General features: G+C 38.8%; 1 protein-coding gene across 7 annotated transcripts in view; it reads left to right on the top strand.

Annotated features, from left to right (window-relative positions):
* The window catches only part of BOD1L1 (biorientation of chromosomes in cell division 1 like 1), a 54,726-nt gene that overhangs the window by 16,222 nt on the left and 20,999 nt on the right, over positions 1-17,505 (top strand). For all 7 annotated transcript variants that reach the window (XR_006734814.1, XR_006734813.1, XM_045550389.1 and 4 more), the window contains exons 7-12: positions 996-1,107; positions 1,749-1,887; positions 3,168-3,240; positions 5,131-11,257; positions 13,175-13,239; positions 14,382-14,466. Coding sequence is in view for 5 of the 7 variants with exons in the window: in XM_045550389.1 (XP_045406345.1) it covers positions 996-1,107; positions 1,749-1,887; positions 3,168-3,240; positions 5,131-11,257; positions 13,175-13,239; positions 14,382-14,466 (6,601 nt within the window). In the remaining 2 variants the exon portion in view is untranslated. The remainder of the gene's footprint in view (positions 1-995; positions 1,108-1,748; positions 1,888-3,167; positions 3,241-5,130; positions 11,258-13,174; positions 13,240-14,381; positions 14,467-17,505) is intronic.

Here is a 17,505-nt window from a genome sequence, read left to right as displayed (position 1 = left end):
CACAGTATAAAAATGTTTGAATCAAGTGTAGGTCCAATCATACAAAGACATAATGTACAGCTATTAACATCATATTGAGAGAGAAATGCAGTTCACATGTTGCCTGGATTTGAAAATGCTTCCAATTATAACATGTGCCATTGAATTAATAACAGCTTTTTAGAGAAAATCACTACCTCATTATACGTATACGTCAGTTTTAAGATGGCTTACAATTTCAGAAACATTAAAATCTGAAAAGTTGTATATATTCCAGAATCAGGAAATATTATTACATAGAAAAATGATTTGAAGGAACTATACCAAAATGCTAATACTGGTCAGCTCTCCTTCCAGGCTTGTCTCTTGAAAAGGTTGCTTGGTTAGGGGTTATGCATCTGCTTAGGATTTTTTGGCACTTAGACTTTGAGCTCTTGCTGGGCCAGAACAGGGTACTGGAAGTAGCATAACCATTGTGCATTCTCCCTGGTTTAATACAGCAGCAGAAAGTTCCAAGTCCAAAGCCTGGGTTCCAAGATTATAACCAGCAAATCAAATTTGTTGTAGGGTTACCTTATCGCTTGAATCTGCATTTTAACTTTTTCATTTAAGAATAATTGAAAAGTTATGGAGACCTAACTATATATACTTGATGTTCATAGATATTTTCATGGCTGTCTTTTTAATTGAAACAACCAGTTTATTTAACCTCTTTTTCCCAAAATAATACTTCTCTCATCCTTTAAACTAATGGCATTCTGAAAAAGTAATGGAAAATTTTCACATCTGTCTCTTTTATTCTGGTAGCTTCGAAATTGAAACACACATACATATATACATAAATACATGCGTATAGATATGTGTGTGTAATATATGTAATGTATATACACTTTTGCAGAGCCCATTAATTTGTAAGAACATGTGAAGGGCAAACCAAGAGTTTGTTTTATATATTATTTTTTAGAGTGTTTCTGCTTTTGACTGATAATCTGACAGAGTATATTTTGTGGTTTCAGGCTAAAGAAAAAGAAGAGAGGCTTTTAAGAAGGCAAATTAATAGAGAGAAACTTGAAGAAAAACGAAAACAGAAAGCGGAAAAGACAAAGTCTTCAAAAGCCAAGAGTCAGGGTATAGGAGATGTTAACTTTTAATATTTAAATTATCTTATATATTCCATTATTTTCTAGATACTCTTGTATTACCTATGAGATATGAATATAAAATAAAATGATCTATTCTCAAATACAGAAGATTTCCTTACTTGTTGATCTTACTTCTTTAGTAATTTTTCTTTTTTATTCTATTGATATATCTAAATGAAACATTTTGTCAGGTACCAGCTTATGCAGCTCATTTGTTAACAGTTTATTTTCCAGTAATGGTTGAATGAATGATCACTGGAAAATGGATTTTTAACACATAAGTAATCAAGCCTTGCTGGTAATGTGACATGAAATTAATCTATGCTATGTTAACTGAAATGTCAAGCATTTTTCTAGAATATTGCATTGAACAAAATTGCATTCCCTGTGGGTAGTAATCCTGTGTAATATGTGAGTTCACGCACACACATACTTTTATGAATATTTGAAATAGAAAAGGTAAGACTTCCCCATCTAAAATAATTATGTTTATTCTAGCACAACTTAATGATATTAAAGCCATTTTGCCTTTTTACAATGATTAGAAAAAAATCTTAAAAAAATAAGTATTATACTATTTATAAAACTCTTTTCTGAAATACATTTTATTGATTGTTTCTTTCTTAGGCAAAAGTAGTGTGGACTTAGAAGAGTCATCAGCAAAGAGTTTGGAACCTAAAACCCCGAGAATTAAAGAAGTCCTTAAAGAACGGAAAGTTTTAGAGAAAAAAGTAGCCTTGAGCAAAAAAAGAAAAAAAGATTCAAGGTACATATTTTATCTGGTCATGTTCTTATTATAACACTCTCCTATGTTACTTTCAGAAAGAAGCATGGCAGTGAAGGTTTACACCTTGAACATGTATGTTACTACATGTTTATGAAGAACTTTAGGGTTTCTTTCTTTCTTTTTTTTTTTTTTCTTCTTTTTTTTGAGACAGAGTCTTGCTCTGTCACCCTGGGTAGAGTGCAGTGGCATCATCATAGCTCACTGCAACCTCAAACTCCTGGGTTCAAGCAATCGTCCTGCCTTGGCCTCCCTAGTAGCTGGTACTACAGGCATGTGCCACCATGCAGTTTTTTCTATTTTTAGTAAACATTGAGTCTCACTATTGCTTAGGCTGTTCTCAAACTCCTGAGCTCAAGCAATCCTCCCACTTTGGCCTCCCAGAGTGCTAGGATAACAGACATGACCTGCTGCACCCAGTGGGTTTCATTTTTAGTATCATAATTCATTATATTAATATCTAACATTTCTAAGTAATGTGTGATCTTTTTGATAATCTGATGGGATATTTGGACCCTCTTCCCAGAAAAAGTACATGCATAAATACACAATAATCTCTAGAGTTTCAGAGAGTGTATGGACCCTGTAGGAGTACTCTGGACATATTCTTGTTCTACGCATTCAGTAAACTCTTATTTACAATGATTGTGTCCATTCTCCAGTCTTTCCATGCAGTCTTTTTACTGGTATTCCATGCTTCTCCCCTCAACCCAGAATCTGAGCCAGATTCCTTGTTAATACTGCCTTATCATTGTTAATTCCTAAAGAATTAGAAATCCTTAGAGAGTGGCTGTGAAGTCATGTGGGCCATAGCCTACAATTTTGCTGTTATATCAAGTTGCAATTATGTGAATTTTTCACAGACTTCAAGATAACTGAATCAATAATTTGTAGAACTCAGAAGTCAGCTCTCACATTTCTTACTAGTCTTATTCCTAGTGATCTGAATAAATAAGAGTGCTCTCTTTACTCAAAAGATAGTAATTTCAAAATGTAATTATAGCCCATAAAATATTCATCTTCAAGCAACAAATCTGGAATTTTGTTTCAGCTACTTTCTTCTAGCACCAAGAGTAGTTCATGCCACATTTGGGATTGTGTTCTCCTCTGTTGACTAAAATAGCATTAGAATCGAACTGTAACAACTCTCCGTTTATTATGGATCAAGTGTCTATAGTAAAGGAAAGCTTTTTTTTTTTTTAACCTTCCTGAAAAAATCTTACATTTGTTTCAAAGTTTATATTTGACTCTTTCCCCCTTAGGAATGTTGAAGAGAATTCCAAAAAGAGACAGCAATCTGAAGAAGATTCCAAAGAAACCCTCAAAACAAGTGAGGTGTGTCCTACTCAGTAAAACCTCATTTCAAATGCTCTTTTGGTAGATATAGGTCATTTAGTACTTTGGAGTAAAACTTAGAATGCGATTTGATTTTTTTCAAGTTAAATTAAAAAAATCTTTCACATTCATCATTTTTGAACGCCCATTCTATTATGATCTGAAATCCTCATTTTGATGAGTTAATTTATATGATCTTTTATCTAAGTAATAACTACTTTTCTTCTATTCCTTCCTCTTCTTCCCTCATTCCTTATATTTACAATAATAAAGTTCCCAGTAATAATGAAAAAGGAAAAGGAAGAAAAAACTAAAATCCCTCTGCCATAACAAATTATCCCTTTTATTCTCTTTCATTCCTTGTCCAAATGTGTATGTAATTTTTTAGAGCGGAAGTAACCTGGAAAAATGTTTAAAACATTTTACTCATTTCATGTTACCTTGTAAGCTCCTCATTTAATGATTGTATAGTGTTCTATTGAATGGATATACCGTAATTTATTTGAGCATTTTTTTATACTTGAGCACTTAGGTCATTTCCAAGATTTGATCATTTTAAATGGTAGAAATATATGCAATGAATACATTTGTTCCCCTTTTAGGATTATTTTCATGGGACAAATTTTTGCTTTCACTGGCTTCTTAAATTCTTATTTACAAAAACATCTCTAATTCTATAGCTGAAATATCTTAATATTTTCAGAGGAAAAAACTTATAATTTAGAGATTATTTGTTTATAGTCAGCAAATATCTTTAATTTTCTTATCCAGAAATTAAGGGCATATTTAGAAGTATATCCTGATGTTTTAGTGGCTTATTTTAAAATATTTAACTTTATTTTGTAGTAAATTTCTATGAGAAATGATCTCATAAAATTTATTCACGTTAACTATTTAGATTAATTTTTTATTATAAAATTAAGTTGATACAACCTCCTGCTAGTTCTTTCTTTCAGGAATTTAAAGTATTTATTAAAGTCATGTTATGTTCTGATCTCTGTATTTGTAGAAGTACATTAATCTTTGTGTTGAAATTTAAGGATATTCAGTATTGAGCTGACCCAGAGGCACAAGGGTCTTTCTGAGGACTTCTGCCCATTATCTGAATAAGAATAATTTCAGCTAGTAGTCAGCAAGTCTTTACTGAAGTGTATTTAGTCAACATCAACTCATTAATATTAATAGTATTCTTAGTGCCAAACCATGGGGTGGGGAGGAAGGTTTAGATGCTGTGTCTCGCAGCATCTTCCTTTTAATGCATAAGTATATACAGATGTTATATATGATATTGTTACTCTGAGTTATTGTGTGCATCTGAAACTTCATATGTAAAATATTGTACAAGTGGCCTAAATTCATGAGATTTTCATAAATGATTTCATGGAAAATAAAGACTTCCTAAGTTAAAATATAGAAAGTCTTTATTTTAATATGAAAATTTTAAATTGTTTTCGTCATCAGGTATTATGTTTTTAGACTGAAAAGAACGTTGGACCATCATTCATTCAGCGTATTTATTAATTACTACTGGACATTAGTGGGTTCTAGTGATTCAGAGTTGCGGAATGCATAGGTGAATTTCAGGAGAAATAGCTTGTCTCTACAGAGTGCTTGCAATATAGTGGGAGGAATACTGGACTTAGAATGAGATCATCTAAACTCAGTCCAACACACCTACTTGTTACCTGGATGTCAAGTTATTGAATCACACTCAGGTTCAATTTCTTGATGCATCAAATGAGCTTAATCATACCTACCACCGGGTGCTTACAAGAATTAAGTGAGGTGTAACATATGTGACAGCACTCAACATATTAAAGGTACCCAAATGTTAAATTTGATCCTAAAATTTGTAATGTTTCTCATATTTTAACCTTTGTTTTCTTACAGCATTGTGAAAAGGAAAAGGTGTCTTCTTCAAAGGAACTGAAGCATATTCATGCAAAAAGTGAACCAAGTAAACCTGCCCGGAGACTTTCAGAGTCCTTACATTCAGTTGATGAAAACAAAAATGAATCCAAAATAGAAAGAGAACACAAAAGACGGACATCCACCCCGGTTGTGGTAGAAGGGGCACAGGAAGAGACTGACACAAGAGATGGAAAAAGGCAAGTAGAACGCTCAGAAATTGGCACTGACGAACCCCAGAAACAGAAAGGCACACTTAAAAATGAAAAGCATCTAAAGAAAGATGATTCTGAAGCATCACATTTGAAAAGCCTACCTAAGAAAGAGGTGAAATCCTCCAAGGAGAAGTCTGAAAAAGAGAAAACTCTGTCAGAAGAAAAATTGTCTGTGAAACATAAATATAAAGGTGACAGTATACATAAAGTGGGTGACGATACTGAACTTCACTCTTCTGAGAAAGGTGTAAAAGTAGAGGAAAATATTCAAAAGCAAAGTCAGCAAACAAAGCTTTCTTCAGATGATAAAGCTGAACGAAAAAGTAAACATAGGAATGAAAGGAAATTATCAGTTTTAGGCAAAGATGGAAAGCCAGTTTCTGAATATATTATAAAAACAGATGAGAATGTTCGTAAAGAAAACAACAAAAAAGAGAGACATTTATCAACCGAAAAACCCAAAGCAGAGCACAAATCAAGAAGATCAAGTGATTCTAAAATTCAGAAAGATTCTCTAAGTTCTAAGCAACATGGTATCACACCACAGAGAAGAAGTGAAAGTTATTCAGAAGATAAATGTGATATGGACTCGACTAATTTAGATAGTAATTTAAAACCAGAAGAGGTTGTTCACAAAGAGAAACGAAGAACAAAGAGCTTGTTAGAAGAAAGACTTGTGTTGAAGTCTAAATCAAAAAGTCAAGGCAAACAATTAAAAAGTGTAGAAACGGAATTACAAGAAAGTATCACAAAACAAGCAACCACTCCAAAACAAGATAAGGAGAAGAACACAGAAGAAAATGACTCAGAAAAACAGCGAAAGTCTAAAATTGAAGACAAACCTTTTGAAGAAACTGGTGTTGAAACTGTATTAGAGACTTCTGCTTCTTCAGCACATAGTACACAGAAAGATTCTAGTCATAGAACTAAGTTACCATTAGCAAAGGAAAAATCTAAGGGTGATAAAGATTCAAGCTCCAGGCTTGAGAGAAAGTTATCAGATGGACATAAAAGCAGAAGCTTGAAGCACAGTAGTAAAGATGTAAAAAGGAAGGAGGAAAACAAGTCAGATGACAAGGATGGTAAAGAAATTGATAGTAATCATGAAAAGGCCAGAGGAAATAGTTCAGTCATGGAAAAAAAATTAAATAGAAGAGTGTGTGAAAATCGAAGAGGAACCTTATCACAAGAGATGACTAAAGGAGAAGAAAAATTAGCAACAAATACTTTGGGCACTCCCAGTAGCTCCTCCCTTCAAAGACCAAAAAAAAGTGGTGATACCACATTGATCCCTGAACAAGAGCCAATGGAAATTGATTCTGAGCCAGGTGTTGATAATGTATTTGAAATTTCTAAAATTCAAGACAGCAACAATAGTAGTTCTCAGCAAGATATTGACTCTGAAAATGTTATGAAACAGAAAACTACTGCCACAGTTCTAAAGGATGAATTACGAACTTATGCAGATTTAAAAACAATAGCTCCAGCCTGTAAATCAGGGCGTGGAACAGGAGTTATTAGTAATTCTGAAAAGCACGCTGACCATAGAAGCACGCTGACCAAGAAAATGCACATCCAAAGTGTTGTGTCCAAACTGAATCCTGGGGAAAAAGAACCTATTCAACAAGGAACTCATGAAGTAAATGTAGACTCTGAGTCTGTTCATAGAATGTTACCTAATGCCCTGTCAGAAAATGATAGGGTACAAAAGATTCTGAAAAGCACAACCAAACCCACTGAAGAACGTGTTGCTCAAGGAGATACTGCTCTTGAACATTCCACAAATATAGACCCCTCTCCGTCCTTAAGTTCAGTGACTGTTGTGGCTCAGAAAGAATCTCATGATTCAGATGTAACTCCTCTAGCTGACAAAAGAACTGTTTTAGAAGGTGGCACAGCCAGCACCTCCCCTGTGGATCACTGTGCTATCCCTAACCAAAGTTTGACTGTTAGGGAATCAGAATTCCCTAGGACAAGTGACAACAAAGAAGGTGGTGAAGGTTCCACAGTAGATACACCAGCAAAAGCCAGCATCACTACCAAAAGACACATTCCAGAAGGTTACCAGCCCACTTCATTGGACGGTAAGCAAGGAAAAGTAATCATGCCTCTCGGGAGCAAGGTCACGGGCATGACTGTGGAAAATGAGAATGTTAACAAACAAGGTGGCTTGGTGGACATGGCCCAGAAAGAAAGTGACCTAAGTGCAGAGCCCAGTTTAAAGCAGACAACTAGAGCAATGGTAGAAAACGGCAAGAAGGATGGCATTGCTGTTGATCATATGGTAGGCATGAGTACAGGGAAAGATGCTGAAACTGTCGAACTTAAGCATGATCAAGGCCCAGGTGAAATAAAAGACCCATCGATTGATGCTGAAGGAAAGAATGAAAACAATGAAGTAGACACCAGTGCCGGAGGTGGCTCTGCATCCTCCATTTTGCACCAAAAGAATAGAAAAACTGAGGATGTGGCAGCTGGACCTGGTAGAACAGAAAAGACTCCTGTTGCCACTAGTACTGAAGGGAACAACAAAAGTGTTATGGTAAGCCCAGTGAAGGCTGGGGCTGCCACAACCACTTCTTCAGAAACAAGAGAGAGTGAGCTGGCTTTGCCTTGCACCAGCATTGAGGCAGATGAAGGCTTCATAATAGGTACAAACTCCAGAAACGATCCTCGGCATGCTGGCGCAGAAGCCAGTGAGTGCACTGTTTTTGCTGCAGCTGAGGAAGGTGGAGCTGTTGTCACAGAAGGATTTGCTGAAAGTGAAACTTTCCTCACAAGCACCAAGGAAGGAGAAAGTGGGGAGTGTGCCGTGGCTGAATCAGAGGACAGAGCAGCAGACCTAGTGGCTTCTCGTGCAGTTAAAATCGAAGCCAACGTCAATAGTGTTGTGACTGAGGAAAAGGATGATGCCGTGACCAGTGCAGGCTCTGAAGAAAAGTGTGACGGTTTTTCCTGTAGAGACTCAGAAATAGTCGAAGGAACTGTTACTTTTATTAGTGAAGTTGAAAGTGATGGAGCAGTTACAAGTGCTGGGACAGAAATAAGAGCGGGATCCCTAAGCAGCGAAGAGGTCGATGGGTTCCAGGGAAATATGACAAGATTGGGCCCCAAAAAAGAAACAGAGGGCACTGTGACGTGTACAGGAGCAGAAGGCAGGAGTGATAACTTTGTGATCTGCTCAGTAACCAGGGCAGGGCCCCGAGAGGAGCGCATGGTTACAGGTGCAGAGGTGGCCCTGGTAGATAATGACACACCACCAGGAACAAGTGCCAGCCAGGAAGGAGACGGTTCTGTGATTGATGGTATAGAAGGTGAGAGTGCAGTCACCAGCACAGGGATAACAGAAGAAGATGGGGAGGGGCCAGCAAGTTGTACAGGTTCGGAAGATAGCAGTGAAGGCTTTGCTATAAGTTCTGAATCAGAGGAAAATGGAGAGAATGCCATGGACAGCACAGTAGCCAAAGAAGTCAGTAATATACCATTAGTTGCTGCTGGTCCATGTGATGACGAAGGCATCGTGACCAGCACAGGTGCCAAAGAGGAGGATGAGGAAGGGGAAGGCATTGTGACTAGTACTGGAAGAGGAAATGAAATTGGGCATGCTTCCACTTGCACAGGGATGGGAGAAGAAGGTGAAGGGGTATTGATTTGTGAAAGTGCAGAAGGGGACAGTCAGATTGGTACTGTGGTGGAGCACGTGGAGGCTGAGGCTGGAGCGGCCATGATGAATGCAAACGAGAGTAATGTTGATAGCATGAGTGGTGCAGAGAAGGAAATCAAAGACACAGAGATCTGCTCTAGTCCAAAAGGGATAGTAGAAAGCAGCGTGACCAGTGCAGCTTCAGGAAAGGAAGAAGTGGCACCAGTTCCAGAAGGTTGCGAGGGTCCCATGACTAGTGCTGCTTCTGATCAAAGCGACAGTCAGCTCACCAGGAAAGAAAAAGTTGAAGATACCACTATTTCCACTGGCCTGGTTGGGGGCAGTTATGACGTTCTTGTATCCGGTGCAGTCCCACAATGTGAAGTTGCCCACACGTCACCAAGTGAAAAAGAAGATGAGGGCATCATTACCTCTGTGGAAAATGAAGACTGTGATGGCATTATGGCCACTACAGCTGATGGTGAGATCACCAATCAAAATAGCCTAGCTGGGGGCACAAGTCAAGGCAAAGGCTTGATGATTTCCACCAGCACAACAAATGATGATGCGCCTCAGGTAAGCACGATGATCACCACAGGAGAAGGTCATTCAAGTGCTCTGAGAACCGAAGAAAGTGTAGAAGGCACCAGAGTAAACATGGAAGAATTTGAGGCCCCCATGCCCAGTGCAGTCTCAGATGATAGCCAACTCACTCCTGGCAGAAATGAGGAGAAAGATGAATGTGCCATGATTTCCACAAGCATAGGGGAAGAGTTTGAAGTGCCCATTTCCAGTGCAACAACCACGAAGTGTGCTGAAAGTCAGCAGCCAGTTGCAACCGTGGAAGAAAGAGCTAAAGGTCCGATCTCAGTAAGCACTGCCGACTTTGAGGTGCCTATGCCCAGTGCACCCCCAGGAGCCGAGAGCCCTCTTGCCTCAACCAGCAAGGAGGAAAAGGATGAATGTGCTCTCATTTCTACCAGCATAGCAGAGGAGTGTGAGGCCTCTGTTTCTGGAGCAGTTGTTGAAAGTGGAAATGAGCAAGCAGGGACAGTCATGGAAGAAAAAGATGGGAGTGCTGTCATCTCCACAAGCTCAGTGGAAGACTGTGAGGGCCCAGTGTCTAGTGCTGCCCCTCAGGAGGGAGTCCATCCCTCAGTCACACCAGTGGAAGAGATGAATGACACTGCCATGATTTCCACAAGCACCTCTGAAGAGTGGGAAGCAGTCATGATTGATGCTGTCACCCAAGATGAAGATCAGCCCACCATTGCGAGAGTGGAAGACTTGAGTGATGCCGCCATCATCTCCACCAGCACGGCAGAATGTGTGCCAGTTGTTGCCAGCATCGACAGACAGGAAGAGGATCAGCCGACTGCAAATAACCCAGAAGGAAATGGTGCCCTGTCAGCCGCAAAGGTGAACAAGTGTGAGGTGCCCATGCCCAGCCTAATTGCTGAGAATAACTGCCAGTGTCCTAGGCCATTCACAGGAGGCACAGAAGTGATGGCAGTGAGCACTGAGGAAGGGCATGACAGGCTGTCAGTCCAAGAGCCCTCTGCAGGGCAAGGCCATGCAAGTGCTGTGCGCGCACAAGAGGAAGAGGGACATGGCAAGGAGTGCCCTGGCAAAGGGCCATTTGCAGGAAGAGGACAGAAAGAGAGTACTTTGCACCTCATAAATGCAGGAGAGGAAGATATGTTGTTGAGCTCTGTACAAAGAGAAGAGAAAAGCCCAGAGGCAGGGTTGACAGGGGCCAGTAGCGCAGCAAGTTGTTCAGCAGGAAGGGGCTTGGAGAGTAGTGCTAGCTCACCTGTCCTTCTGAGAGGACCAGGACAGATGACAGAGGATCCCTCTGTCAGTATTTGCTATTTGGCAGCAGTAAATACCGGTGCTAATAAAGCTGGCGACACGCCACCTGTCAAAGACACTGCAGAGGAGCATTTCTCTGTTCCTCCTGACCAGCAGGGGTCTGAAGACAACCTGAAAACCACTACCACCCAATGTATTACTGGCCAAGAATCAAAAATTGTTCCTTCCCGCACAACGATCCTTCCAGCTGCCCACCACGTAGCTCTGTCGGCTCCTAAACGTGAGCAGGACTTGACTACAAAGAGTGATCATAGTGGCAAACGTACGGATCAAGCATCCACTGAGGAAACAGGAGACGGTAACGGCATGAGGAAATCATTCCACGAGGAAGGAGACTTCTCAGTCACTGTTTCTTCTGAAGTAAATTTGTGTGACATAGGTGAGAATCTGTTCCTAATTGCAAATGCTAGCATTTTACAAAGATGATTACAACAGAGTACATTTAGGACAATCCTCTAAAAGATGGTTTTGGTTCCTGAGTGATAAATACATAAATTTTTTTCTTGTACCATAATGTTGCAGAATGATTCTTTATCAAACTTGAAGGTCAAGCTTCTCTAAAAGATACCTGTGTTGAAAGGTCTAAAACCTTGGACCCCTTTTTGTGTGTGTGAGAAGAGGCAGGAGGCTGAGGCATGTCAAGTCCACTAGCCGCCTGGTACCTGTATGGCTGTTGGAGGTCACTAACCCTTTTTGACCTTCAGGTTTCTTGTCAATCAAAATGAAGAATACGTTAACATAATCCTGTGAAATGAGTATTTTTTCTCACCTTCATTTTACAAATGAAGAAATAGGGTCAGAGAATTTAACTAACTTGCATGGTCCTTGGGTGTATCTTAGGGGAAAAAAAAAAACCTTCTGAAGCTCAGTTTCCTGTTGTATAAAATGAGGCTAATGGGGGATAATAGAATGAAAGCAAGTATCATTCCAACCCTCATCTGATTTATTGTAGGTTTGCAGTATGTATCAGTTCAACCCACTGGCTACTTCTAATCAAGGGAGCACATTATTCTTTTTAACTGAGTTTATTGTCCTGGTAAAACAAGTTTCTGGCTAGAATATGGAAGAAAGGAAACGTGTTCCCTACTGACAGATTTCAGAGAGTGCTGGTCTTTTAGAAATAAATGATAATTTTCAAAGATATAATCTCATTCATTATACCATCCAACTTCAGATTTATACCAGGTACTAGGGATGCAAAGATAAATAGTCAAGATGGGAAGACAGCTGTGAATCCAGCCATGTATGACAAGTGGGCAGTGACACTTTGGTGTGACAAGTGCTTAGGATGGGGTTAAGCACAGGAGGCTGTGAGAGCTCAAAGGGAGCACATGGGCTGGGCTTGAAGGGATCAGAGGATGTTGACTTCTTTTCCACTCTGGCTACATAAATTGTGATGTCCTAGACTTTTAAACTGGAACAGACCTTAGCCGTCATCTACCCCAGCCTCAGGAAGCTGAGGCCAGTAATTCAGTCCCGTTCATTACAAGGGCTTAGATAGGAGACATTAGGAAATGTCCCAAGGGTTGAAATAAGTAACTTTAAAAATTTTCCATTGAATTTAGCCTGGAGTAAATTGAATGCTCCAGAAGTTTTTATGACTCAGTCGTTGCTACAGTCTATTACTCCTCCCTCCTTTTCCCCTGGAGAAGCAAAAATAGAAGGGCTTTTAGCAAGGAAAAGCCTGCAGACTCTTGGAGAAAGGAAGGCTTTTCTTTGGAGGCTTATGTGTGGGCAAGTGAGGGAAACTGGAGAAGCCACAGCCGCAGAAGGATAGGGAAAAGAAAGAAAGAGGCAAGACCCATGTAGAATTGAGTCTTCATCTGAGAAAATTCCATTTTCTTTCTGTCTGCCTCACAGTTTTTTAACTTTATGTTCCATTTTGCTGTCAGTGTGAAGCAAGTAAAATGAATCTATTCATAAATCATACTCTTTATTGAGAATATACCTCAGTGACCTAGAATATTTTCTTTTAAGGACAAACTTGATGAAGATCACTACAGAAAAATATTTGTTAATAAGATGTCTCCACAAATAATGCTTATTCTTTGTGCGTAGCCATCTTACTATGCAAAGAAGAAATAATTTGACTCCTCCAAAATGAGTAAATGATCCCTGCCTTTCATCTAGATCCTTTTCACACAACATACTCCTTTTGATTGTTTTCTAGTGATAGCAAAATAAACCAGCAAAGGAAAGTAGCATGGTGTGCCAGATAACATTCCATTACTTTTTGATCATGCATGTATTGTGCAAGCAAATTCTTAAACTGTATTAATGGGTTGTATTTCATTAGGCAATGAAGAGTCTCCATCGAATGCTTTGGGAGGACTAGAACAGAAAACCAACTTGAAAACTGAGGTATGGCTTATAATTCAGCTACGCTGAACTGTAAATGGTTAAATACCATTTCACCATTATGTATACCTGCATGTACTTAGGATGTAGCTCCTGTTCTCATTGTACTTATGACACTTATTGTTGTTACTGCCATACCCTATGCTGGGAGTGGGGTGGGGACTGAGAAGCTCAATAATCCTAGTAAATAGCACCTTCGTCTGTTCCATTGTCTGCCTGTCACCTTACATTTAATCTATTGCCAGTTCTTACAGGTTTTATTTCCAAAATATAACAGGAATCCATCTGTTTCGGCTTCTACAGCCACCAGCCTAGTCTGAGCCACTGCTTCAGTAGCACCCCCATTACAGTTCTTCGCTCCAGCCCTCTGGGCTGTGATTCACACAGCCATGCAGGTAGTCTCTGAAACATAAATTAGGTCCTGCCATTGTTCTGCTGAAAATTTCCAGCGGCTTCCTATCACACTTAGAATAAAATCTACTTTTTTTTTTAAATCATGGCCTGTGTGCCTTACACAATTTAGTCTCTGTGCCCCCTTTCCAGCCTTACTTCAGAGCACCCTCTGAGTACCAGTGACAAGACAGCAAAGAACTTGGGCTTATAAACAGTGCGGAAGAAGCACAACTTGCCCAGCAGGAGCAATGAGCAGGCAGACGGGAGGGCTTGCAGGGAGAACACTGGAGTGAAATTTTGAAAGTTGAGTGGAAGTTTACTAGAAAAGGAAGGAAAAAAGTCTTCCATGCAAAGGGAGTGGTGTGTTCTAGACCCAGAGAGGAGAGGGCTCACGGTGTGCCTCAGGCACTACAGTGGTTCACAGTGAACTGTGGCGAGACCTAAGCCTGGCAAAGGAATGGGTCCCCATCAGGAAGGGCCATGTGCATTGTGCCAAGTTGGAGTTTTACTTTTAAAGCAGTAAGAGAGCCATTGATGGATAAAATACAAAATTAAATTGATTTTTTTCTTGTGTTTTATTTTGTTTTTAAAGGCTGATGTATTCATTTTTAAATTTTGTATGGACTTAAAAGTAGAGTTTTATGTTGTTTTAAGATGCTGGGGTTTTTCGTTTAGTTCACTTGAGGTTAGCCTTTCCTTCTTGTTGTAAAAACCTCAGATCGCTTATTTTTATGGTGCTTTGGATTTTTTAGACAAATGTGCCTTCAGAAAAGGAGAAAAATCGTGAAATTCTAGCACCACCAGAAAGCCTGAGTGAGGAAAAGCCAAGTGGAATAGGTAAGCTCCTTCTAGCAGTTGTTCACATTGTTTTTTTCTTGCATGTGTGTCTATCTTTCATTGCAGCTTAAAATCAATAGCTGATTCATAATAAAACACTGACAGGCAATATGAATTTGCCTCTCACTTTTTAAAATAGATGAGAGATAATTCTTTACTGTTTTATTTTTAACATATGCTTTTTCTCATTAAATTCAATCAGCTTTATGTAAGGTAATTGCTTACATTTGATATCTTCAAATAATAGTGACAAAAAGAAAGTTGTTTGAGAACAAACACTTGCTCTATCCTAAAAATGTTTCTGCCTCTTCCTGCCCCTCCAGATGCTATTGCAGCTCGTTTCCAAAAGGCTGGTCTGAGCCATGTGCCCATTTTAAACAATTCGCTCTTGGCCCTTGCTCCAGTGACTATACTGACACTGCTCTCAGCTTGAATAGCCTCTTCTGAGTCTCTCTGTGCAGTATTCTTCATTGTCACCCACAGATTTTTAGGGGAGAGCCTCAATAGCAGAAAGGATAAAGCCTGTAGCTCTCAAAACATTTTGGTCCTGGGGACCATTTTACAGTCTGAATTATTGAGGACCCCAAAGAGCTATTGTTATATGGTTATACCTGTTGACATTTACCAAATGAGAAATTAAAACAGAGAGTTATAATTCAATATCATTAACTCACTACAAGTTAACATAAATAACTTTTTTCATGAACAATAGCTAGATTTTTCAAAACAAAAAAATTGAGTGAGAAGTGACATTGTTTTACAGTTTTGCAAATCTCTTTAAGTCTGGCTTAATAGAAAACAGATGATTTCTCGTTTCTGTTTCCACATGCATTCTGTTGCTGTTTGTTGTTTTGGTTGAAGTGTATGAAGAAAATCCAACATTATAGATATACAGTTGGATTTTAATTGCCTTTTCAGATAGTGGTGGATACATCATGTGGCCTCTAAGAAAACTCCCTTGTGCAATCATAAGTCTATAAGGCAAATAACATCTTAGTAAGTACTAGGAACTGTAGAGTATGTGACCAAATTTAAGCCAGTTCTCCTTTTTTTTTTAAACAATGTTGAAATGTTCATGCAAGTCATGATTCAGCGTGATTTTGGCTACAAATACTTATAACAGAAAATCTTACAAGTATTTACTTAAAGGGACTTTATTAGCTCACAAAACTGAAAAATTCAGGCAAAATATAATCCAAGAGCGTGCTGATATCCTGTAAGATATATCCAGTAGAAACCCAACTTCTTATCTTCTCCCTCATCCCCCCCACAAAAGTATTTGCTGTCTCATTTTTGGCCTCTAGGAAAATAGCTTTATCCTATCATTCCTGGCCAACATCCTGAGATACCCTCATTTAGTTTAGGTATGTGTGTCCATCCTAAACTAATTACTGTGACCAGAGGAATATATTAAATAGCTTGCTAGTTGACTTAAGTGTTTTGTTCCTGGAACCACATGGTGTTTTAGACCACAGTCTGGGCTCTTGGGAAGGGTACCAGGAGGGTAGCTGTAATGTCTACTGTAGTCAGCTCACTCTTTAAATTATTCCCCTGACAAACATTGCCAGGTACTTGTGAGTACTAGGGAAATCAAGATGGAAATGACTAATGGAAAGAAATTATTCATTCAAAGAGATGGATATGCAAATGGGTAAGGTGCTTTAATAAAGACAGATACATACATGTCTATGGGAGTTAGCTTTCCTGGGTAGGGCCTTGGGGAAGACTTGTGTTGGCTAAACCAATCTCTCTCTCTCTCTCTCTCTCTCTCTCTCTCTCTTTCTCTGGCTAAACCCATCTCTCTCTATCTCTATCTTCCTCTTTTAATTGTAGAAAGTAAGATATATAAAAATACATAATAAAGTTTCCCACTCCCCATGAGTAACCACCTTCAATACAATTATGTATTTTAACACATTGACTGTCACACTAGAAAAAAAATTTTTTTCCTTGGGGCCATGGTATTTTATTATAAAAATAGAATAAAAACTTTGAAAACAAAATGATCCTTTCTTTTTTTTATTTTTTTGAAAGGGGTAAGCAACGAGGCTTTATTTATTTGAGCGCTCCCGGGCGAGGGTAACAGGTCCCAAGAGAGGGGCCCGAGAAGTAACCGATCCTTTCTAATTTATTGAAAAATTTGTTGTTTTTTATTGTATTCTGTGTGTGAGCCATATGCAACTTGAAAAATAGTTCACACAGCTCCCAAGGCGAAGAGATGTGTATGTTGCATACACTTCACGAGGACTCAGGCTCACAGCTAGCATGACTTAAATGCAACTCACATGGCAGTTAATGTGTTAAATAAAAATAAAATCATATTTATATTCTATAATTTTTTTTCCCTTGTCCATACATTGTGGGCATCCTTCATTACTGTATCAGCATATATAAACCCAGTTCCCTTGTTTTAATAGCTAAATAGTAGTCCATAACACCAATTTTAGATCTTTTACTGGTTGCCGATTTTTACTATTATAAATAGAGCTTCACCAAACTTCTGCATGCAGCACTCAAAAATTTTCAACTTTTGGATTTTTTTTTAGATTTTGGAATATTTGCATTATACTTCGTTGAGGATCCCAAATCGAAAAATTCAAAATCCAGACTGTTCCAGTGAGCATTTCCTTTGTGTCATATCAGCACTCAAAAATTTTCAAATTTTGGATTTTTGGATTTGAGATACTCAACCTGTATAAATTTTGAATTTTCATAAGTGCTTGACACTCCCTTTATTTGGGGCTGAAGGATTTTTATTGAAGGATAAGTAGGTGTGCTAAGGCTAAAAGAAGGGCAGTGGAGGTGGAGTCGTTCAAATTCAGGGAAGAACTTGTATAAATCCTTACCCATGATCTTAATAGCTGGAGGTTTGAGGGGTAGGGCAGTTGAGAATCTTCTTAGACAAAATCCTCAAAAGTCTTGTAAGTAAAATATCAGCCAGTCCTGGGAGACCACACCAAGACTTGGTAAGTTGTTATTGCTGACATGTTAAAACCCTGAAGATAACTAATCTATCCTAAACTTGAACAGATACATTAG

The sequence above is a fragment of the Lemur catta genome, chromosome 4, assembly GCF_020740605.2.
Source record: "Lemur catta isolate mLemCat1 chromosome 4, mLemCat1.pri, whole genome shotgun sequence".
NCBI classification, from domain to species: domain Eukaryota; kingdom Metazoa; phylum Chordata; class Mammalia; order Primates; family Lemuridae; genus Lemur; species Lemur catta.
Note: the sequence above shows the minus strand (reverse complement) of the source record. Positions and strands in the feature narration are given on the sequence as shown.